This window comes from Wyeomyia smithii, chromosome 2, assembly GCF_029784165.1.
Source record: "Wyeomyia smithii strain HCP4-BCI-WySm-NY-G18 chromosome 2, ASM2978416v1, whole genome shotgun sequence".
NCBI classification, from domain to species: domain Eukaryota; kingdom Metazoa; phylum Arthropoda; class Insecta; order Diptera; family Culicidae; genus Wyeomyia; species Wyeomyia smithii.
In genome coordinates, this window is record NC_073695.1 from 268330372 (window position 1) to 268355865 (window position 25494).

The 25494-nt window shown below is 38.6% G+C and overlaps 1 protein-coding gene across 1 annotated transcript; it reads left to right on the forward strand.

Annotated features, from left to right (window-relative positions):
- The first annotated feature begins 5049 nt into the window (after window positions 1-5049).
- Window positions 5050-21522, forward strand: LOC129724248 (protein phosphatase Slingshot homolog 3). Its single transcript, XM_055678974.1, has 7 exons — window positions 5050-6091; window positions 17707-18364; window positions 18563-18679; window positions 18924-19220; window positions 19288-19441; window positions 19769-20095; window positions 20152-21522. The coding sequence occupies exons 2-7, from the start codon at window positions 18344-18346 to the stop codon at window positions 20709-20711; spliced, it is 1476 nt and encodes a 491-aa protein (XP_055534949.1). The 5' UTR covers window positions 5050-6091; window positions 17707-18343; the 3' UTR covers window positions 20712-21522.
- Window positions 21523-25494: the final 3972 nt, after the last annotated feature.

Below are 25494 nucleotides of genomic sequence, written 5' to 3' on the forward strand. Positions count from 1 at the left end.
GCGGGACCGAAATCGAAACAGTTGAACCTCTTGCAGATTTTGAAAGACCTGACGAAGGAGTACAAGGGCGTGACCGAAATTTCCAAGGTCCGACTTAACAAGCTCCGTGTCGTGGTCAGTAATCAGAAAGAGGCCAACGATATAGCTTGCTCTGAGCTCTTCACACGCGAGTATCGCGTTTACATACCCGCACGAGACGTGGAGATCGACGGTGTCATAACCGATTCGAGTCTGTCCGTCGAGTGTATATTGGAAAGTGCCAAAGGGTGCTTTAAGAACAAAACATGTCCCGATGTAAAGGTGCTCGACTGCAAGCAACTGCGGTCAGCATCGATCATCGGTGGCAAAACAGTATACACTCCGTCAGACTCGTTTCGAGTTACGTTCGCCGGGTCAGCACTCCCTAGCCACGTCTCGATCGACCGGGTTCGTCTGCCTGTGCGATTGTATGTACCCCGTGTTATGAATTGCACCAATTGCAAGCAGTTAGGCCACACAGCCGCCTACTGCTGCAATAAGGCACGTTGTGGCAAGTGTGGGGAGAATCATGCGGATGATTCCTGCAGTAAAAATGCTGAAAAATGCATTCACTGTGGGGAGAGTCAGCATGAGCTCTCGACATGTGCGGTGTACATGCAGCGCAGGGATAAAATAAAGAGGTCTCTCAAAGAGCGTTCGAAGCGTTTTTACGCTGAGATGCTGAAGAAGACCGTTACCACTTCTCCCATTACATCAAACCCTTATGATCTGTTGTCCTCTGATGAAACCGATTATGACGATTCACCAGCGGGAACATCTTACGCCAATCCTGGGGAGTCTAGAAAGAGGAAAAATATTTCCTCTCCTAAACTTCCCAGAAAAGGTCCTAAGATTTCTCAAAGTGAAATGAAAGTTACAAGCAAACCAAACAGTGCTGCGGAAAAACCGAAGCAAACTCCTCCTGGGCTTGCAAATTTAAAGTCCCAGAAGGAGTTCCCAGCACTGCCAGGAACATCTAAAACCCCAGTTGTTCCTTTTGCACATCCAGTTGATGAAACAAACTCTGGATTAGTGAAATTTTCTGACATTGTGGACTGGATTTTTGAAACTTTCAATGTACCCGATCCAATTAAAATTTTTCTTACAGCATTTCTCCCAACAGTTAGATCATTTTTGAAGCAGTTGACTGCCCAATGGCCCCTCCTTGCAGCGATTGTATCCTTCGATGCCTAATTCAACTGCGTATATGAAGGATTCTATCTCTGTCTTACAGTGGAATTATAGAAGTATTTTACCAAAAATTGATTCGTTTAAAGTTTTGATAAATAAAAACAAATGCGATGCATTTTCCCTTTGTGAAACTTGGCTTACTTCAAATATTGATCTCAACTTCCATGATTTTAATATTATTCGCCTTGATCGAGACACCCCATATGGAGGAGTACTTCTAGGGATTAAAAAGTGCTATTCTTTCTATCGTATTAACCTCCCCTCGATTCCAGGCATCGAAGTTGTCGCATGTCAAATGACAATACAAGGTAAAGAGCTTTGTATTGCCTCAATATATATTCCTCCCAGAGCACAGGTTGGGCAACGGCTGCTCTTTGATTTAATAGAACTTCTTCCCTCGCCACGTTTGATTTTGGGAGACTTCATTTCTCATGGCGTGGCTTGGGGTTCCCCTTACAATGATAACCGCTCCTCTTTAATCTATAACCTTTGCGATGACTTCGACATGACTATTTTAAACAACGGCGAAATGACACGTATCCCGAAACCTCCAGCGCGCCCAAGCGCTTTGGATCTATTCTTATTTTCGACGTCGCTACGATTGGATTGCACATGGAAGGTAAGCCTCGATCCTCACGGTAGCGACCATTTGCCTATTCTTATTTCAATTAATAACGGGTCAACTCGCATGCGACCAGTTGACATTCCGTATGACCTCACACGGAATGTCGATTGGAAGTTATACGAGGAAATGATTTCAAAAGCGGTCGATTCGATTCAACATCATCCAACACTTGAAGAATACAACCTCCTCGCGGGCTTGATTCTCGACGCCGCGTTGCAAGCCCAAACGAAGAAATATCCCGGCGTAACGATCAAAGAACGGCCTCCCACTCCGTGGTGGGACCAAGAGTGCTCCGATGTCTACACGCAAAGATCCGACGCGTTTTTGGCCTACCAGAAGGGAGGTATACCTGGCGACTATTTACGGTATTCGGAGCTTGATACCAAGCTTAAAAGCTTGGCTAAAGCAAAGAAACGCGGATATTGGCGTCGGTTCGTGAACGAGACGTCGAGGGAGACATCGATGAGCACTATTTGGAACACAGCCCGAAGAATGCGGAATCGCGTAACGGTCAACGAAAGCGAGGAGTCTTCAAGTCGGTGGATATTTGATTTTGCCAGGAAAGTATGTCCGGACTCTGTTCCTGAGCAAAACATTGTTCGCGATGCGTCTCCGGGCCACGACGCGATAGAATCACCTTTTACGATGGCAGAATTTTCAGTTGCCCTCCTGTCCTGTAACAATAACGCGCCTGGGTTAGATAGAATCAAATTTAACTTATTGAAGAATCTACCCGGCAATGCCAAGAGGCGCTTGTTGAACTTGTTCAATAAGTTCCTGGAGCAAAACATTGTACCGCAGGATTGGAGGCAAGTGAAGGTGATCGCCATCCAAAAACCAGGGAAACCAGCTTCTGATCACAACTCTCATCGGCCGATTGCAATGCTATCCTGTATCCGGAAATTGATGGAAAAAATGATACTCCGTCGTTTAGACCATTGGGTCGAATCAAATGGTCTACTATCAGATACTCAATTTGGCTTCCGCCGTGCCAAAGGGACGAATGATTGTCTTGCGCTGCTTTCAACAGATATTTAGCTGGCGTATGCTCGCAAAGAACAAATGGCGTCTGCGTTCTTGGACATTAAGGGGGCTTTTGATTTCGTTTCTATTGACATTCTTTCGGGTAAACTTCACCGACAAGGATTTTCTCCAATTTTGAACAATTTTTTGCACAATTTGTTTTCCGAAAAGCACATGCATTTTACGCACGGCGATTTGGCAACTTTTCGCATTAGCTACATGGGTCTTCCCCAGGGCTCATGTTTAAGCCCCCTTCTGTACAACTTTTATGTAAATGACATCGACGAATGTTTGGCAAATTCATGCACGATAAGACAACTTGCAGACGACAGTGTAATCTCTGTTACAGGAGCCAAAGCTGCCGATTTGCAAGGACCATTGCAAGATACCTTGGACAATTTGTCTGCTCGGGCTTTACAGCTAGGTATCGAATTCTCTCCGGAGAAGACTGAGATAGTAGTTTTTTCTAGGAAGCATGAACCTGCTCAGCTTCAAATACAATTAATGGGTAAAACGATTTCTCAGGTTTTGGTACACAAATATCTTGGGGTCTGGTTCGACTCTAAAGGCACCTGGGGTTGTCACGTGAGGTATCTGATGAAAAAATGTCAACAAAGAGTGAATTTTCTTCGTACAATAACCGGACAATGGTGGGGAGCCCATCCAGGAGACCTTATATATATAGATCCGGGTTTAAGTTATCTGTTTATTGGTTCCTCTTTTTTTATCATTTTTCATCTTTAGCTCTCGTTCAAAATAGTATTATCAGTTGTGGCTGTGAACTTAAAATCACGAATAGCCAACTTCGAATCATCAAAAGCACAAGACAATTAGTAGTTAATGGATCAGCTGTGAAAACAACACATGTTTGCTTTGGTGATGCAAACAAAAAAAAAAAGAGTAACAGCTTAATTATATAAACTCAACAATGATTGAATATTCTGACAAAGATGGTGATTTAGATTCTCCAAGTAAAAAAAAAAAACTATTCTGAACTGTCAAAACATCTAATTCCATGTCACCAAAATCCACACACGAGAAGCACAAAAAATCTGGATCTTCTCGTGACCCGACACCCGTTCGGCGGAACCAGTCGCGTGACACCGATTAGGCAATGATAACAATAATAATCTTCATCACTCATCCGTGGCGATAAGAGCGCAGTCAGAGGATGCGGACCGAGGCATTACTATTTTTAAATACCGTACACCAACATCCTGCTATCGAAGCAAGCCCCGTTTTCATTCTGAGAGAGATAAATGACACACGTTTCAATAACGTTGTATGGCGTTTATGTCACTTTCAGCCTTTTTTCTGTAATAATCCGTTTAACTTGGCTTGGCAGCTAAATAATGATCCTTAATTATTTGTGTGCCACGACTCGAGGAGGAGTGATAGTTTTGCGCCTTTTTGTGTCACCAAGCGCTTGAACAATGGTGACGGTTTGCTACGATTCACGCTACACAATCGCGCCCTCCCGTAGCTCCTGTCTGTACAGTTGCTGGATGAGGTGACAATTGTCGTTTAGCCCAGATTGACAGTTAATTATTGATGTCGGTTGGCGGGGCAAATATGACCTAGGGAATACGGCCCAAACGGGTAGAGGGAACGATTTGTTCGTGACCTACATTTCAATTTTTAACCACCAATCTATTCCCGACCGAAGGTTGAAGCTTCCTTCAGGGATTGAACTGACAGAAAGTTGGTTGGGTGGGTTTGGTCCATTTTGGACTGGACCTTTCATTATGTTCTCGGGTTGCTTTGCTCTAGTTCAGTATTGTGTCAAAAACCTCTCAAACCAATGCTTGTGACTACATAACCTATAGGTGAATCTTCGGTGGTGTAAAAAATACAATTTGGCACGGTTTAAAATATTAAAATTAATTTAGCCACATTGATGAAAGTGGAAAATAAAAAAATAAAGCTCGTACGTAGTACGGAGTTTCTCTCATCGAGAGAGCGAGAGATCGCGCGAAAAGCCGGCCCTCAATGAACTACACACGAACTGGTAACCGCAGGCACGAGTGCTCCCGTGTTGTAAAGCCCGCGCGCGTTTGCTAGCTATATATACAAAAAGAAGAGAATCACTACATTTTCCACCGGATTCTCTCGCTCTCTCACTTTGCAAAAACTCAGCAACCGTTGGGTTCGTGGGAAAACGTCAAAAATCGCTACCGCCTGCTTATCGCCGAGTGGCTTTCGCACTGGCGGCGGCACCAGCTGGCTTCGACCAGAGCTTCCGAACCAAGTTTAGTCTCCTCTGTTCCGTTCTCCCTGTCTGACACTAACTGGAATCTATACTAGGAAAAAACCTAAATCACTCACTCACTATATGTGTATATCGGAAAGCTATATCATGGAAATCAATTACAACATAGAAACGCAACATAATCAGTAAAAAAAAACTCTGACTGAAAGGACAAAGCAAATGCGTAGCTTTGGGTTGTTTTAGTAGACCTAGTGGTGCTAAAATTACTACTGTTCATGTTCGTGTGTGTAAGTTTTTTACTTCTTACTAATCACAATCAACCAGTGTTTAAAGACAAAGGCTTTAACAGATAGAAAAATTTCACTAAAAAATCGACGGGATTCCGAAGCAGTGAAAATAATGTGATTATTCCAAGTGAGCTTGGTTTTTCGTAAGAAGTATATCAAAGTTGGCACTGAAAGCGGAAGTCACGCCTTCAGCAGTATTTTGGTTGTTTGGTCGCCCAGAAAAGGAAGAAGGCTCGAATTAGTACGGAAGAGAAGACCTTCTTAGTTTCCCTACCGGGAATACTGGTTACCGTCATTGTACACGGCATAGGATCGATCGGAAGAGCAGGCGGAATGTGGTTTCCACGGGCGGTGGACGAATAAACAAAGGCATGCGAAAGCGAATAGTGATGGCATTCAGAACCCCTCGTTGATCGCTAGAGCAAAAGCATGATTATATAACCAACCCACCATCAATGTGCTGCCGCTTGCTCTGCCACTGGAAACGAGGTGTTTCTATTTCCTTCTGCTAGTACGAGCGGCCGGCCAAGTGGAAAGTGGTGAACTGTGAAGGCATTCCCTGAAGCGATCTCTGGAATTGCCGAGGAAAAAAAAGAGCATCACACAATTGGTGGAAGACGAAGAGACCGAGCTGAATCGCGGGACGCATAAGGCGACGGATACCGTTGTTATGCTAGATTGCTAAGTTTATGCTGTGGTGCTATATGCATAGATAGGACGCCGCTTGCTGTGAGATTGGTAAGCAAAACGGGGATGATATTTAATTCACGCAAATGATTCAAATGGGATGACCGATGATTTATATTCTGCTCGCGTTGGGTTGTGGTCATGCTCGGCTACGGTTTCTGAGTTGTGATTTACATGCAGATCATGCAATATTAAAATTGAAAACCTAGCAACATTTATTTATTTGTCATGTTTCCGATTGTGAAACTAAATAAGTTATGTGATTTGCTACTTCCAGTTTTTACGTGATACAGAAGGCTTTAGAAAAATAAAAAGTATGAAGCGCATTCATAGGATGTAAAATTATTTCGTGGAAAACGAATCAAATTTTAAAATTTCATATTCAATTTTTTACTCTCATAATTAAAAACGAAAGCGTTAGTTTGTTCGGAAGCAGAAAGAGTGAAGAAACACTGGAACACCAAAAGAAAAGAAAAACGGGAAGCAAACTAAATAAAATGGTAGCCAATAAAGTTCCGGCTCCCTAAGTTAAATATATCCTGAGAAGCGATAAATCCACGACAAAAGTGCTACTGCTTAGTTTTATTTAGTGACATCTTTATTGCCCTATCCATATATGTCTAGCCCGAGGAATTCTGTTTGTGTTTTTGTATTGAGGTACATCATGGGCAAACGAATAAGAAATTATGATGTTGGAATGATTTTTTTTTGTTCACACTACACATTTTTTTGTTCACACTACACATTGACTATTTGGACACTACACAATACAATAATGTTTTACGGCGTCAGTATATCGAATGAACTATTTAAAATTACAAAAACTTTAAAATATCCGTAATCTCGGTAGTGATAGCTCGGTAATATTTTACGCCGGAATTTCAGTTAACTTGAACCGAGATTTACGAAAAATGTGACAGCTGTCATTATTTTTTCAACCGAGCACTCAGTGGTGCCGTTCTCGGCAAAATTACCGAGACCTGGTAATAAAATTTAAGTGTGTAGAGTTAAAAGGTAGATTAAAAGTGGAATGTGATGTCTATAAAATAGTGTTCCTCTCTTGTAAAACATTGAACATGGGGAGCTGTTTGCTTAACACTTCTCAAGTGCATTCAGCGTATCCTACTAGCGCTATACAGGTTAAAAATGCTTTTCAAAACTTTCCAAACAATGTTATGAATCTAAGCAATGTTCGATTTACCGATGATGATATCCTGCCCGCAATAAAGAAAATAAAATCGGCTATGATACTTGGTCCAGGCGGAATTCCTACCAGTGTGTTTAAAAATATGTTTCTGCTCTTTGTGCTCTATCAAAACTGATTTTCAACCAATCGCTAGTTCTAACTATCGCAGGATTACCTAATTATGCGCAGGATCCCAACTTTTTAAAATATTAGTAGGATGCGTCCTGCTTTGTGGAAGCGAAGTGTACATCATAGTAGACCAACATGGTTCCTTCCCTGGAAGATCCACAATGGATCTGCTACAGTTCTGTTCTCACTGTATCAAACATTTGAAAGCTGGTGTTCAAGTAGACTCTATTTCGGATCTTAAAGCGGTATTTAATCATGTGGATCACAACATCTTGTTGGCGAAAGTTGAGCGGTTGGGTGCACCGTTGAATCTGGTTGGCCAGCTTCAGTTAGTTGGTCGTACTCTGTCTGTGAACCAAGGAAACAGCGAGTCATACACTTTCGTAAATTTGTCCCCGCATAATCGATAACCATAAACGGATGATAATCCATATAATTTAACGATTGTCCATACAGAATCGAATTGGCCAAATAATTTCCAGACCCATATTGCCTGCGTTAATTAACGTTTGCATCTAAAAAAATGGACAAAAATTGTTGATTTTTCATGGGCTTGCATCAATCATAGTAACCCATGAGTTAGCAGAAAAAAATTGACAGCTCAGTCAGCCGAACTAAAACCGTGATGGCGGAAACAGTGAAGCTACTCCGTTCAAAAGTGTGCGCATTCAAAGAACGGTACCCTGCCGCGTCGGAAACGGACATCGTGAGGCACTTTGTGGACGTCGGATACGTCCGTTCCGGTATTGAACAACAATCAGAGCATCGAAAGAAAGCCTGGTTCCGGACGGCCAACGACCCTGAGCGACAATAAGCTCCAATAGATGCTGAAGAGGTAGACTGAGGGAGGTGTGCGGTTGGCCGGGAGGTCGGTGCAGCCGGCCAGCTATTAAATTAATATGATTACCTTTCATGAGAAATTTATCACACTCACTTATCTGTCTTAGTTTTGCCTTTCTCCTAGAAAGGTATAGCAATCACTGGAAAAACCAAAGGTATAAAAGTACTCTTTTTCCTCACCATCCGAAAATAGAAAAAGGTTTTTAACGCAAACGTTAGGAATACCTACTAACTCGATTATCAATTACATTCGTAGATCGCCGCCCACGAGTGGAAAAAAATTTCAATCAACGTCAGAAAGGTCCAGATTTGTCCAAAAGTGTTTTCGCTAAAAATCTTCATATTGAGAATTATTTACTCTTATTTATTAAATTATGCCAGAAATATGATTGGGGAATTGTTCAAAATGGTATGATGGGACTAGGATTTTTTTTTCACGAAAAGAGTTTATAGACCTCATAAGATTCGATCACCAGTTTTAAAAACTTATAGCTAGCGCTCTAGGAGTAAAGTAATAGTCATTCTAGGGACCATTTGCATTCAAATAGCGTCCAAATAAGGACCGAAAACGTGAATAACATAGGGCTTTGAAATTCACTGTGTAACCTCAGATGTAAGTTCAAAATATTTCAACTAAAATAAAGACTCGTGAGATGATGGCGATATGAAAAGAATGGCAGAAGCGTACAAGCTAAGAAATTATCGTAGATATGAATGGTGTGTAGTTTCCCTGTCGAAAATGGATCCATTATGCATATTTTACCACCAGAGAACAACCGTAAAACGGGGTGAATAGAAACAGCGGGGCGAATAGAAACAAAACTTCTGAGCTTGACATTTTTTGATTACAAGTCTTAGACAACATTCAAAAATTATGTACAATAATTTTCTTACATAGTTCGATAGTAAACAAGTTTTTCAAACTTATTTATGGGTTAGAAACACTACTGTCAGTTAGTTAAAAAAATTACAAACTGGATGCTTTAGTTCAGAGCGTTTCCAAGTGCCGAAAAACTTTGTTTATGGAAGCTATTTTGTTCTACTTTGAGCTTTTTCGTGTGCTGTACTGGGTCGATAGTAACGCGTTTCAAGTTTTTACAGTGAATTTGCCGATTACTGTGAGGTATTAATCAATCCTATACCAACGTTCCATCGAAAAATTCCGGGCGAATAGAAACAACGCTATAGCGAATATTTTTACACAAGTTGAGTAGCTTCGAATAATATTTTATATGTAAAAACACCTGAAACATGTTTTGTACATTCTCAGTCTATTTTGGTCAGGACTTACAAACAAAAAGGTTGAACAATGTACAAAACACCGGATCCACTTCGCCTGATGCAAACTGCAAGAATGTTACGTACAAAGAACTACTTTTCGTCAAGTGGCCACGAAATATGAAATTGACTTCCTCAGCTACCATCAGAACCCTTTTCTAGCAGAAACCAAGCTAATAGTCAAAAATTTGACAAAAATCTTATTTATTTACTGCGTGATGCTTAGCATGAATTGATAAAAACAACAACAACCCGAAAAAAATGGACCAAGATTCCAGTTTTACCAGCACAAAATGTTACTGAACGCCGTATCGAAGTACAAGAAGGCCCTGAATCGGTAGAAATGCTTGACCCAATTCCGAATCTTTCCGTTACTAACTTTGTTAGGATATATGGATATAACAATACATTAAAATGACATTTATGTATTCATGTATGACAATTGTATGTTACCGAGCATTTCTGCTATTTAAATACGTTATTTTGCACCTCGTATCAATGAAGATGATGCAATTATTCATTTTACTCCAAAAATTTAAATTTAAATCTTTCATCAGAACGAGAAAAGTTGAGTCGATTGATGAATGTTTAGAAAGAGGAAGGCTAGACCCATGTTTTAAAAATTTTATATTCGTTCATTCGTTCTAGACATTAAAGTATTTTTTCGTTCTAGACATTAACAGTATATTTTCAAGACATTAAAGTATTACACTGCAAAATATAACGGAGACTGTTTCTATTCACCCCGTTTTATGGTATAGTGAATATTCTGCATAATAAATCTATTCTTGAGTATAAATAGATAATATAAAATAGGATAGATTTTTTATTTAATTTTTCTGAATTTTAATTTTTCTTTGATCTACTAGTTTAGCATATGTATAGGATATTTTTTTTCATACATGTTTATTTAATAACTTTCATAGATGTATTGTAAGCCGGCGTGAAATTGTGCCAGTGGGGGTGAGATTGTGCCTTACAAACCCATTGTTTGTCAGCCATCTCATGGCGATCACAAGACCAAACTTTGTTGAATAAGTTTCCTCGAACACTTAACCAAGATAGACTAGTCTCCAGATTCGGAAGAGATGGCTGAAAAGTCACGAGTTGGATGGCACAATCTCACCTCCATTGGCATAACCTCACTCCGGGTGCCGGTAGCTGAGACTTTGAAACACGTATCGTACAATGATTAGATTTGGGATACGAATTAAAATGGAACCTCTCTGATTTACGGAGGTTTACTCCAGCTCATAGAACCTCAGTCACTATTAAAAATCTAAAATTCACATTCTTCTTCTTCACGTGGCTGCAGCCACGATGCGAGGGATAGTGTTAGCTTCTAAGACTATGTAACCTGATTTCACAATCCGAAAACAGATTCTCAATCTTTTAAAAGTTAGGAACAGAAGTCTCAGATTTGGAATATGGAATGCAACATAAGGTATAGAGAACGCAGAATGAGATTTTTGTACAGTTATGAAATGAAATTCATCCAGAGTCAGGCATTCCAAGAGTACAGCCTTTTTTAGTGCCTTCTCAGAATACTTTTTCTGTTGCTGTTTGTTCGTGATACCTAGCCGCGCTAGCGGTCGGGTAATCACATCGAGAACGTATTGACAATCGAGCATCAAAAAAGGACACGAAAAATGTACTTCGTGGGTCGATTCGGCATTATTTGAAGGATGTCTCCGGAATAGGAAATGTAGAAGAGAGACGAAACTGTTTTTATACAGTCGTTCGTGTCAGCACTACACAAACAGCACGTTTGGGAAGAGTCCAAAATCCACAAAAGACATTTTCCCCTTTTTTTATTTGTCCATGATGAATGACGTAGGGAAGGCTGTAGGAAGAATAAGTATAAGGAGTAAAATACCCGACCTTACCTTACCTCACCGACAACCTTCGTGAGAAGAAAAGCAAAGTCGGCAATAGAGCGGCTGTGTACTAGAGGTTGTGTGTACCACATACCGAATGTTCTATACAAAGTTATAGTCACAGAACATTTTTTCTGTCGGCTGTCTTCATTTTGCCTGTTATAGAGAAACACTTCCGAATGTCATCGAAAAACTGTCATCGTTTGAAACATTTTCCGCCGCAGATGTCGAATGAAAACAATTTTCAATGGAATTTACCGCTTCAGACCATCAACTTTAGCGACCGTAATCGAATGTATATTCCCTAAACTATTGCAAGAAATACATTGACATAGAACAGGTTCTACGCTAACCTTGCGGTCGTGTTTCATACAGGACGTCTTTCGTTTTTTGTAATAAAACTCATATCTCATCTGCTTGTGGTCGCCGTGGTTTTGTGGTTAGCGATGTCGATCGACTAACTCTTCCACACGGTATCACGGATATCACTCATTCTCAAGACGAGTTGCGTTGTAGTAAGGAGAGAATAACGTAAAAAATGCAGTTATTCCTGCTATTATTAGCGTTACCGCATACCGTGCAACGCACAGTAGAATGCGAATGGATATCGTCTTTCCTAATTTCGTTTACGCAAACGTTTCATCTACTCGAAAAAAGTCCCCATGCAAAATTGCGGCTCAATCATGCATCAGCCTCTTTCCTAGAACTATGTATGTTAGTCACACAATTACATTCGCTTCGACAGACCGATTTGCGATGCAATCTTCCGTTGCATAGTAGAGAGGTTCGGGTATGGGAAATTTATTACCTTTACCCGACCTGTATCCGACTCCTCGAGAATTTTCAAACCAGTACCCGACCCGAACCCGAAGTCGGGTTTGTTCAAAATACCCGTACTCAACCCGGACCCGATTTTTGACGTAGAACTACGTTGTTCTTTAGCCTACGACATAGGGATGTAAATAGGAAAACTATTAACGAAAAGGGGACGAAAAATGTCCCTTTTTAAATGCTTGTAAATCGGTTTGTTTTCAACCGATGTCCTTGATTCTGCAGCAATTGATTGGAAAATTATACATCATCCACCCAAATGTAGAAAAGTGTTGATTGATTATGCGAACTATTGTACTATTGAAAATTGTCAAGTCTTGTTGAAACAAAAATTACGTCCTCTGATTGGTCGCTTGCAGCCTTTCCCAAAAAATAGGTCGACAGAATAGTATAATTAGTTAGCTGCATCGTAGCGAATTGCGGAAGTAGCAGCAGCGGGTTGCGCCAGTAATCAAATTACATCACGTATCTAAGCAGCAGCGGGGTAGCACCAAACGTCTCGATATGCCAGTTAAGGGCTTCGGCCTTCTTCCCGCAATAAAGTTTTGCTTTATTTTGGCAACAACACATTCTGTGTTGTCTGTGGCCGTCTTATTTACTGAATGCGAAAACAGCTTTTACAGATTTTGAACAGCAAAATGCCTTTCTCAAGGCAAATAAACAAGTAATTGAAGGTTAATAATTTTTTGGCAATAATACAAGCATTTGGTGCTGATTACTGAATGAAAAAAATGAAAATTTACTTTATTTATTTACCTAATCCCCCACTGCACAAAGGCTGCAATCAGCATAACCGATTTTGAATAACAAACTGCCCTGTTCTGTTAACAAAAGTGATTAATTCGACTTTACAGGAATGAATTGAAATTCAATCAATCAGCATGAACAGAATTTCGGCGTTTGCCAGCTGCTCAGTTGCAACATGATGCAACACGCAACAGCGAGCAAACGAAATCGCTTGATGTTACAAAACGCGACACAATAGGGGTTAAAATCGTTGCGTGTGTGAAAGCACGATCGGTGTTTATTCGTTGTATACAAAAATCAAATGCGAATTGTGGAATAATTCGTCTAAAGAACATTAGAGAAAGGCAAAACTGAACAGAAAGGCGTGGCCTATTTCGTAGCAACCTTCGACTATAAAAGAGTGTTTCTGGTAAAATCAGCTACATTCATAAGTCGGAAGGTGAGCTGGTTAGACCGTCCACAACGTTGACAGCAGTATCAGCAGATATCAGAACTCAGCAGTATTGCAGAGGGTTACGCCTGTGGCTGCCTTTAAATCAAACAAATCACTTGCCTTGTGGTTGGTCATCATGTCTCAGGAGCAGCGCGGTTCTTCTCACTCCTCAGTGTGTGTCGCCAGACTGCCGTTATTGTCCCACTACTGAGGCAGCATAAAAGTTGCCATTAGAAAATCCAGTTTTAAGCAGCAAAATGCCTTTTTCAAGGCAAATATTTGAAGGTTAATAATTTTTCAACAACTCAAGCGAGCCATCTGTGCTGGATACTTGCAATTTAAATCTGTAGCGGCCGTTTAATTTACTGAATGTGAAACAGCTTTCACAGCTCGTGATTTCAGTGTCTTTATTCCCCCACTGTTGAGACAGCACGAAGCAAGCATTAGTAGACTTTATGACTCATTATTGAAACACTTACAACCATGCATTTGTTAATAGTGTGCGTAGTTCTACGTCAGTCATGCGGTCGTGTCTTGGATACAACCTCCTACTTTTTTCCAACTACCCTTACCCGACCCGTACCCGAAAGAAAAATACCTCGAAATTACCGGTACCCGACCCGTCTGAATTATTTTTCCATTTTATTTTATTTTTTTTTGAGGTTTACTATCTAATAATTTACCCTACTAGAACAACACGGAGAATGGTGGAAAATACATGTCTGGTAGAGTTTAAAACAAACGACAGGTCTTATGTGCACATCGTAGCAACCTGGAATCTAAAATTCTAAAAAATTCGGTATAACACAGATATTTCTGTACATGCGGCATTCCTGGTCACAGTACAAACCAAGACCTGGGAGGGAGAAACGAAAACTACACTAAAAATTGATCGAAAAGGATGCAACGCATATTCGTCTCGTACCCGTACCCGACCAGTTGGGAATTTTTCAAACCCGCACCCGACCCGAACCTGAAGCTTTGGTTTTTAAATTGAATTGTAGATTCTAAATAGTTAAAAGTTCCGGCGGTGGAGTTGCAATTGTTATTCATCGCCGAATCAAACATCGTGCTCTTCCCCATCTTGAGACGAAAGTTATTGAAACTTTGGGAATTGAAGTTCAAACTAAACTTGGGATTTTATTTATTGCCGCAGCATATTTACCATTTCAATGCACACGCGAGCACAAAAATTATTTTAAAGGTGATTTACATAAACTCGCCAGAAATCGTTCGAAATTTTTTATAATCGGCGATTTTAACGCTAAACATCGTTCATGGAATAATTCTCAAAGTAATTCCAATGGCAAAATTTTATTCAATGATTGTTCTTCAGAATACTATTCTATTTTGTCTCCGAATAGTCCTACATGCTTTTCTTCTGTAAGAAACCCATCAACAATTAATTTGGTGCTAACAGATCAAAGTCATGTATGTAGTGAATTGATCACACATGCTGACTTTGATTCTGACCATCTTCCAATAACTTTTTCTTTATCACATGAATCAGTTTTAAACCCTATGAGCTCTGTTTTTAATTATAATAAGGCTAATTGGGAAAGATACAAAACTCATATTGAGAGAAATTTCAATTGTTGATGCCAAGAATTATTCTGTTCCAAAGGCTCAAGTGAAATTTGATTCACCAATAATTGACGGAATTCTTCAACTTCTAATTCGTTTGAAAAATGTCCGCAGACGTCAATACCAACGTTCTCGTGACCCTGTTTTTAAAACTATATATAAAGATTTACAGAAAGAGATTAAACATAGATTTACTCTTCTGAGAAATCAAAATTTTGAGACTAAAGTAGAAAAATTGAAACCATATTCAAAACCCTTTTGGAAGCTGTCGAAGATTCTTAAGAAACCATCAAAGCCTATTCCAGTTTTAAAAGATGGTGAACGTTTTCTTGTATCCAATGAACAAAAGGCTCAAAGACTTGCTCAGCAGTTTGAGAGGGTTCATAACTCAAATTTGAATTTTGTGAGTCCAAATGAAAATGAAGTCACACGTCAATTCGATTTAATTTCTTCCCAGAATTTTTTACCTGCAGAAATAATTGAAACTACCTTGAACGAAGTAAAATCAATTATTAAAAATTTCAAAAATATGAAAGCACCTGGTGACGATGGAATCTTTAATATATTAATCAAACATCTCCCTGAAAGCACAATGGAATTTTTAGTGAAAATTTTCAATTGCTGCTTCAAAATTGCATATTTTCCCAAATTGTGGAAACATGCAAAAATTACTCCAATTTTAAAACCGGATAAGAACCCAGCTGAAGTTTCAAGTTATCGACCAATCAGTTTGCTTTCTTCAATAAGTAAACTGTTTGAGAGAATTATTCTTAACAGAATGATGTCACACATCAACGAAAATTCAATTTTTGCAAATGAACAGTTTGGGCCATGGGCATTCACCAACTCATCAATTGCTCAGAGTTACTAATATGATACGAGCTAACAGATCTGAAGGTTATTCCACTGGAGCTGCTCTTTTAGACATAGAAAAAGCATTCGACAGTGTTTGGCATAAAGGTTTGATTGCGAAATTGCAAACTTTTAATTTTCCAATTTTCCTAATCAAAATTTTAAAAAATTATCTTACTGACCGAACTCTGCGGGTTGACTATCAGAATTCAAAATCTGATAGATTTTCTGTCAGAGCAGGCGTACCTCAAGGTTCAGTCTTGGGTCCAGTCCTGTACAACATATTCACTTCAGATCTTCCTAATTTGCCTCCAGGATGCACAAAGTCATTGTTCTGCGATGACACAAGCATTTCCGCAAAAGGAAAAAGTCTTCGTATCATATGCAGTCGATTGCAGAAAAGTTTAGATATTTTTTCTTCCTACTTGCAAAAGTGGAAAATCTCTCCCAATGCTTCTAAAACTCAAATGATAATTTTTCCGCATAAGCCTAGGGCTTCTTTCCTAAAGCCAAACAATAACCACGTTGTCAAGATGAATGGGGTTATTTTAAGTTGGTCTGACAAGGTTAAGTACATGGGACTAATTTATGATAAAAAACTTATTTTCAAAGAGCACATTGAGAGTATACAAGCCAAGTGCATCAAATATAAGAGATGTTTATATCCTTTCATTAACAGGAATTATAAACTTTGTTTAAAGAACAAATTTTTGATTTACAAACAAATTTTTAGACCAGCAATGCTTTATGCTGTACCGATCTGGTCAAGTTGCTGTTCAACAAGGAAGAAAACGCTCCAAAGGATTCAGAATAAAATTCTGAAAATGATTTTGAAGCGTCCTCCTTGGTTTGGTACACTCGAATTACATAGATTTACTGGTGTTGTACCATTAGAAGCTATGTCAAATAAAATTACTAACAATTTTCGACAAAAAGCGTTGCAATCCTCAATTGCAACGATAAGCTCTCTTTATAGCCAATAAGTTAGCAATTAAGTTAGTTGTAAGTTTACTTCCCCTTTTCTGACAAGTAGGTTTAAATCCCTACGAATGATAAGTCCTAATTGCGAAAGCAAACAAATCCTAACAATTAAAATTACAAAGTTCTAACAGTGTTGAGAAGTCACCATTTGTGATTGGGCACACATACTCATTATTTACTAATATTTATCATAAATACTTAAGCTACTAACAAACCCCCCCCCCCCCTTGAAAAAAAAATAGTTAAAAGTGTAGTCAGCTCTAAACAGAATGGTATTTTGCCTTACATCACACAAGACAAATTCATGTGATAGCGGCTTAAACTAGTTCTTAAAATTGGTTCCTTCATTTCTTTCACAGAAAAATTACCTTCATCCTAGGAAGTCACATGCCAGTGAATATTTTGATCACTCAGAAAGTTTAAAAATTAATTCAACTTGGAATTATCAATGAAATCACTTTAACCGTACGACTTGCCTATCTATAACCCAAAGGAAACTTGTTCGATTGTTTGTCAATACTGCTACCAGCTAATTGAAATGTTTTAATTGCGTTAATCAATTTTATCGCCGTTCTTCTTCAACAATTCGCTTCACCCTAACTATTGCTAACACATTTCACAAAGGGACCCTTTTCCTAGAATCGCGCACTGATAACAGCAGAGTAAGCCCATTACAAAAAGCCCCCCTATTTGCAGTTTCAATCACGCACTGACCCATACCATGGCACTGTTTCTCATCCCAGCAACCCTAGCCTTGGAGTCGTTACGCTACTAAATTGATTGTAGTCTCTAACCCATCTAATGAATCGGCGTCGATCTGACAACACTGAACTGAACCTTTCGGCTGACGATTAATGAAGATAGTATAACTTTTACCCACGTTCACTGCATATATTTTTACCATTTTTTCCGCTCTTTTTCTTTCCAGCTAAATATAGACAGGAAAATCTACTGGCAGCGAGCCACCAAGGGAAAGGCAAAGTGCGCGCGGTCAAATCGGCCGATCAAATTGCTCCTTGTGGCGTTCGGGTGAAGGCGGTTTTATTTTTTCAAGAGTAATTGCAATTTGGCCCTAGAGCGGTGCTTTCGCAGTCTGCGAGAGAAAGGAAAAGCAAAAGAGCGAGACAGAAAAAAAACTCAATGAAAAGCTCGGTTGTTCGATTTGCGTCCGCATACCGACGACAAACACAGAGATCGGTCACCGAATGGATCACCGTGGGGGAGAGTCCGGAACTGCTGCGTTCGCTGCATCTTTCCAAAGGTTGCTGGCTGGGCGAGCAGGTTTGCCATCATGCCGGCATTGCTGATGTTCAGCCCACTCGGGGACAACAATAATCGTCATCGTCGTCGTCGCCGCCGCCATTCCCGTGGCCATCGTCGTCGTCTTTGCCGCCGCCGTCGCTGTGCCATCGCCGTTGTTATTGTTGTTGATGTTTGTTCACGTTATATTGGTTGGGAGCTTTGGAAGCATCTGTTTATGTACAAAGAAAACATTCAAGAACTAAAGAGAGAGAAAGAGGAGACAAGACAATACAAGGAGCAAACCGAAGGAAGCACATACCGTCATGGGTAATGGAATGAACAAGGTAATGAACTCGTTACTGCTTGTCAGGGTCGGTTGTTTGCTAGCGAAGATATGCTATCTGGGCAGATCCTTCGTTTGTGTCTTTGTCGCTTCACGTGACACTGTTTGCAGCTGCAAGCTAATTGGAATGGAATTTCCCGATAGAATAGCGCCACGGTAAATTTTTAATTTCTCTTTTTTTTTTTTCATCCGTTGCTAGGTTATGCCGGGATTGTACGTTGGCAATTACCGGGACTCGAAAGACTATCAACAGTTAGATCGTTTTCAAATCACGCACATCGTCTCAATACATGATAGTCCACGGCGTTTTCATTCGGTGAGTATTGCGGCTCTAGTGGTTTAAGATTTCACTCAGATAGGGCCAATGGAAAATTTGTTATTCATGTATGCAAATGTACTGAAAACTGCGCGCCTTCAGCAAGTTAATATCTGTGGAGACGCGTCGTCTTTTTCAAGCAAACGAGTTTGATGTCAAAATAATAGTTTTGATTCAATCTTTTGGATTTGTATTATTATTCCAATGATTTTATTCTTTCCGATATAATCTCCTTCACTCGCAGGACAAGCACTACCTCTGTGTGATGGCCGCCGATACGCCGGACCAAAACCTGTCGCAGTACTTCTCGGTCTGCAATGATTTCATCCACGCCGCCCGCCTCAAGGATGGCAACGTGCTGATCCACTGTCTGGCCGGAATGTCCCGCTCGGTCACGGTCGCCGTTGCTTACATTATGTCCGTCACGCCGCTGAGCTGGAAGGAGGCTCTGAAGGTGGTGCGCGCCGGTCGTGCCATTGCCAACCCAAACCTCGGCTTCCAGAATCAGCTGCAGGAGTTCGAAACAAACAAGTTGTTGGAGGTGAAATTAATGATAAGCCAACCCGGTGTCAGGTTGATCTGATTTTTTTTTCTTTTTTTTTTGGCAGGAACGAAAGCGCCTCAAAGAACGCTTTCCTAGTTTAGCTTTGGAAGAAAATGATAGAGAGCAATGTTCTTTAGCTTTAGACAATTTTGAAATTTTGCTAGAAAATAAGGGTGTTTGTGAAGGCCAGTGCAAGTTTGGTAAAGACTGTCCTACAGGTAAGATTTTTTTTTCGTTACGCTTTCTCTGTGCAAGAACAACATCATCAAATCTTTAACCCACAACCAATTTGCTTAGCTCGATTTCGTTTATTCATTTTTCGCTCTTCCATTCTTACAGCAATGCTCATTATCAATTCATCCAAACGCTGAAACAGCTCATTTCCACCTTCTAAAGGTTTGAACACATTTTCCACAACACTGAGGGGCTGGCTTAAAAATTCATACAGTCACTTAGCACCATCTTAGCTGTCATCCGTTGTTGAAAAATTCATGCACACCCCGCCGAAAAGAACGGTACTCTTTATCTTTGAACAAAACCCGCAGGAATCTGCCGGTCGGAGTCGCGCGGTCTCCGCCGGAAGGCAAGCCCACCGTCGCCGAAAAAGCAATACAATCTGTCCTCGTCGCCATCAACTTCGTCACAGCTGTCGGTGCGCAGTTCCACGGCCCCGCAGTCCTGCCCGTCGTCGCCACGCTTTTCGAAGGCTTCCGGCGGTGCGGGTGGGTCAAAAACTCCCAGTAATCCTCGCTCGGCTGGTGAATATGCGGCCGAAATCGACATCGGAGAACTGGGCGAACTTCGGCGTAGCTCCAGCATCGTCAGCACATTCCGACCGCGGAGTAGTCCAGCAGGATTATATTCGTACACAGGTATGCTTTGTTACATGTTTCCAAGTAAAATTGATAATGTTTTGTATCTATTACAGGTTCAGCACCGCCTTCCATCCACGGTTCCCGGGTCGATTTGGCGGGTAGCGTCAAGAACACAGGATCAGCCATTTATCTCGGAACTAGTAGTCCCCCTGGAGGAGCATTTCCGGGCGTTAGCCGTCGCGTTAGTTTAAGATCAACACCAAAATCCACACCAAAGTCCACGCCGGACTCATCACCGAAAGCTTCACCGAAGCGGACTCTTTCGGCGAAAGCACCATCCAAGCCCCCGGCTAGTAACACTAACACTGGGAGCACTGCTAAGCTCGACCGTATTGACACTAGTCCCTGTCCCAGTAGTAACGCCTCTCCAGCCAAGAAAAATGGCAGCTCAAAAATTACTACTACAACAGCAAACGCAAAACCAACCGTCACATCCGTTTGTTCTTCTATCACTAATAGTAGCAGTAGTACCAGTAGCAGCACAAACGCTATTGCGAATACCACTAGCATAACAGTAAGCACCAGCACCAAACCAACTGTCAAAACATCCTCATCGAAGCAATCGGCGCCATTGGTAGAGAAAATTAGCACCGGAAAAAGCAGCAAAAAATGACGTGCCGTAAATCATGAACCATGAGTAAATAGCTTTTGAACGCATGTTTAAACCCGTTTAAACCAGCTTGAACCAATCACACTTGTACACTCCCGTAGCCAGTAGACAGAAGAGAAAGTAAAACTTCAACCATAAGAAAAGCAAAAAAGCGAAAATCAAATGTCGATATTTTGTCTAAATGAAAAAAAAAAAAATGATGCATTATATTTTACCCCACACTGCAAGTGGAACAAATGCAAAACAAAAAAGAGAAAAAGTATTTAAGCTTAGCAAAACCATACATAAAATCAAGTGATTGAATGATGCCACGCATACGTGTTACAAAAAACGCTACTGAAACGCTAGCAGAACAATAAGAAACAAGTTTAAGCATATGATCAGTTGGTTAAGATATAGGAAAAAAAATTGAAGTTGATGATGGGAATAAATGCAAGTGACACACAGACACACACTATATTGTATAATTTTGTGAACTTTTTATTTTATATGAAAAACAAAAAGAGCAAAAATAAAAAAAAAATATTGGATTGGCTTGCATGATATAAAGGGGAAGAGGAATGCTGTTGGCGTTTGTTGGTTACTAATAGCTACCGAAAGTCCCATGGAAATAGTCGTGTGTTGAAACAGGTCGAAAGTCGGAATTGAATAATTAAAATTCAATGGTAGAATATCCGAAAACGTAAAAGAATAGAAACATCCTTAGCAAATCTTTGGACAATTAGATGAATAAAAAAAATTAATCAAACAAAATTGAAACGTGTGAAACAGACAAAGACATAGAAAGAATAAAAAGCACCTGACAGGAAGTCATTCCGGAAGTATGTTTCATTTTATGCTTGAGTGTTTATTTCTAAGTTTTTTTTAATTTTCAAAATTAGTATGGGTCATTCCATACGAAGTGACCACGAAAAAGCACAAACTTGGACACGACCATCACAGATTTTGCTCAAAGTTGGGAGAATTATTCATCTACTGTCACTTTGGAAAAATTTCAAATTTGGTGTCGATTGGAATACCCCCCGCTCTGTGGGACCCCCTGTTTATTAAAAGTCACGCATTTTTTGTTCAAAATCACTTTTTTCTTTTTCTTACAATTCATAGACGTAAGATGTCCGAAAAATACTGATAGATGATTTTTGAAGAAAATAAACCAAGGAATCCAGAAAAAATATAAGTTTTGACCGAAAGTGCTGCCAGATAAATTATTTTTGTATTTTAAATCTAAATTTACATGTTTCGGCAAATGCAGCCATTTTTATCTTAAATTTGATAATTTCATCGTGTTCCTTGGAAAATTTCACATAAGAAACAATTATTATCCCGAGGTAATATGAGCCAATACCGAGATATAACATTTTTACGAAAATAGTTGTAAATTTCGTAATTATTTTATTTTATAATTTATAGACGTAAGACACCCGAAAAATAGTGATAGGTGAATTTTGGAAAAAAAAAAACCAAGGAATCCAGAAAAAAATATTATTTGTGGCCGGAAGTGTTGCCAAATACATTATTTTTGTATTTTAAAATTAAATTTGCATTTTTCGGCCAATGCAGCTAATTGTATTTTAAATTTTGATGGTTTCATCGTATTTCTTGGAAAATTTTACGTAAGAAATACTTGTCATCCCGTGGTAATATGAGCCAATCTCGAGATATAGCATTTTTACGAAAATAGTTTCAAATTTCGTAATTAATTTTTCGTAAAAATGTTATATCTCGAGATTGGCTCATATTATCACGGGGTGGTAAGTGATTCTCACGTAAAAATTTTCCGAGAAATACGATGAAACCATCAAATTTAAAATAAAATTAGTTGCATTGGCCGAAAAATGCAAATTTAGTTTAAAAATACAAAAATAATCCATCTGGCAACACTTCCGGTCAAAAACAATATTTTTTCTGGATTCCTTGGTTTATTTTCTCCAAAATTCACCTATCACTATTTTTCGGGTGTCTTACGTCTATAAATTATAAAATAAAATAATTACGAAATTTACAACTATTTTCGTAAAAATGTTATATCTAGACATTGGCTCATATAACCTCGGAATGATAATTGCTCCTTACGTAAAATTTCCCAAGGAACACGATAAAATTATCAAATTTAAGATAAAAATGGCTGAATTTGCCGAAAAATGTTAATTTAATTTTCGGAAAATACTAAAATAATTTATCTGGCAACACTTCCGGTCAAAATTTATATTTTTTTCTGGATTCCTTGGTTTATTTTCATCAAAAATCCTCTATCAGTATTTTTCGGACATCTTACGTCTATGAATTGTAAGAAAAAGAAAAATAAGATTTTTGACAAAAATTGCGTGACATTGCAATAAAGAGGGGGGTCCTACCCAGTCCGCACATATGGCATGTTGGTGACCTTTCAAAGAGAATTCATATTCGTACGAAGAATATTTACTGTAAATGGTCAGGAATGTTGAAAAAGCGTCGAAAAGGCGGGGCTTAGAGCCTTATACAAACTTTTGGTAATTGTCACAAAGTGGTTTATTAGAATGTTCTGCTTTTTCGTATTAACAACTTGGTGATGTTTATAGGAGAAACCAGAAACGTTTCCTTTGTTTGAAATTGTCACCGCGAGTCGTATCTTCATCAATACATTCATAAACATTTTTCGTGACAAAGTTCTAGAATAAAATTTTTCATTCGTGACCAACTCTCTCTACTATTTTAGATTCTTTTTATTTCGCTGATGGAAACTAGAAATGTCTGAATGTTTACATATAAACTGAGAACACACAAGAAGTTGGAATTGCGATAAATGCCAAAAGTGTTTTTTAAATACAATTTTATTTTTATGGTGAAAGTATATCGCCTACCCTTTAAATTTTTCATGCGCCTTCAGAAAAATTAGGTTTTGAATAATATTTTGAAAATTTTAAATATTTCAAATATTCAAATTACATTCATTCCTCTTTTAATCATATGTCTGTTATACTGCAACCCCTGTTATAATATTGTTACAAAATATATGAAGCTTAGGAGGAAAATGTAAATATTATATTATGCTATATTTTTATTCTATATATTTTTACCGCTTTCAGTAACTATCACCTCCATCTTAATGAACCAAAATATTATAGGAATTTGTCACCAATTATCTTTGGTGGCCTTTGTAGAAAAAGATTATTTCTTTTCGATAATTATCATAGATTATTTAATAACGATCAATTGATACGGAGACTTTTGTGAGATAATACCAATCGAACGTTGGATGGAGGGAATATGTAATATTGAAGTAATGTTTTCTATGTTATTTGATCGAAAAGAGATAATTACATAAATTTATGCGACAATTCTAATAAAATATATTTTTTTTAGAAGGATCACACATTCAAAAACAACATTTGACAGATATTTCTTGACAAAAGTAACGGTGATCAAACAGTGATATTTGTCGGTCAAAGCTTGATGTTTACTTTCCTGATATCAGCTCAAAAGAGATGATTACCAAAATCAATGCTGACAATGTGACAATGCTAATAACTTATAAGTTTTTTAAAAGGTCACAGCTTCTTTCAAACAAAACTGTTGTTGTATATTTCCTCTCGAAAGTCACAATGACTAACTGGGAAACTAATTCGCTGGACAAAATGTATTTTGTTCTTCAAATAATCACCGTGACTACTTAATGAAAAAAATACCCTCGCTTCCAAAGTAAAGTAATTTGGTCTGTGATTCTTTAGAGAAAAACTTGTTAAATCTAATTCAATTGTCACAGACACAAAAATTAGAAAAATTTGTTTTTTAATGAATACTTTAGTGACTTTTGTGAGAAAATTCACCCAAGTTTTTCTATAAAAAGTAATTGTTTATAATTTACAAAAACTGTTGCCCCATTTTTTTTTAAAACGTTAGGGGGACAATATTGAAACCAAAGCCTTATTTCATTTGTGACTCTCGTGCGGATTGGGTACAGAGCGGGGGTGTTCCAATCGACACCAAAGTTGGGATTTTTCCAAAGAGACAGTAGATGAATAATGCCCCCAACTTTGAGCAAAATCTGTAATGGTCGTGTCCAGGTGGCATGTACACTTTGTATGGAATGACCCGTATTTTTTTTTATAAATTTGTTTTATTTTTTATAAAAGCATGAGTTTTTTTTTGGACAGTTATTTTTTCAAAAATAAAAAAGCAATTTTAAAATGTTTAGAGGTAAATACGTTTAAAGCATAAATACTTAATAGTTAAAATGCTGAGAAGTTGATAAATAAAATTGAAAAGTCAATAAACAAAAAACAGATATGTATTTGAAAGAAAGTTTAACAATAAAAAAAATAAATCATTTCAAAGACGAAAGATAAAAGAAATAGAAAAAAATACAAATAGGAAAAAGAGTAGGAAATCAACAACTGAAAAAATCGAAGTTAAGATACAATGCTAAACAAATTGGAAAGTTATTAAGTTAAAAACTTGAAAAGGAAATATTTTTTAAATTAAAAAAGTCGAGAAGTTGAAAATAAACAAATTAAAAAAATGTTTGAAAGAGATAAAGTAAAAGTTGAAAAAAATCAAGGTAAAAAGAATAAAGTTTTAACAGTTGACAATTTATGAAAATAGGACGTTGAAAAGTGAACCAGTCTAATAGTAAAAAGTGAATAAGGCTGATACAAATTTCAAATTCTTTTTATGTCCAAGGTTATCAAAGTTAGCAGAGGGGGTGGCAAAAAATAAATAACACCGAGACAAAAAAAAAAAGAAGTATCTTAGATCAAAGTTTGTGTGCAAGTTATGACGTTTGTCACTTGCACTCAAAAACACGTTG

Coding starts and splice junctions, on each gene's coding strand:
- LOC129724248 (XM_055678974.1), top strand. CDS start 18,344: ATGGGTAATGGAATGAACAAG. Junction 18,680..18,923: donor GTCCACGGCGTTTTCATTCG/GTGAGTATTGCG, acceptor CTTCACTCGCAG/GACAAGCACTACCTCTGTGT. Junction 20,096..20,151: donor AGGATTATATTCGTACACAG/GTATGCTTTGTT, acceptor TATCTATTACAG/GTTCAGCACCGCCTTCCATC.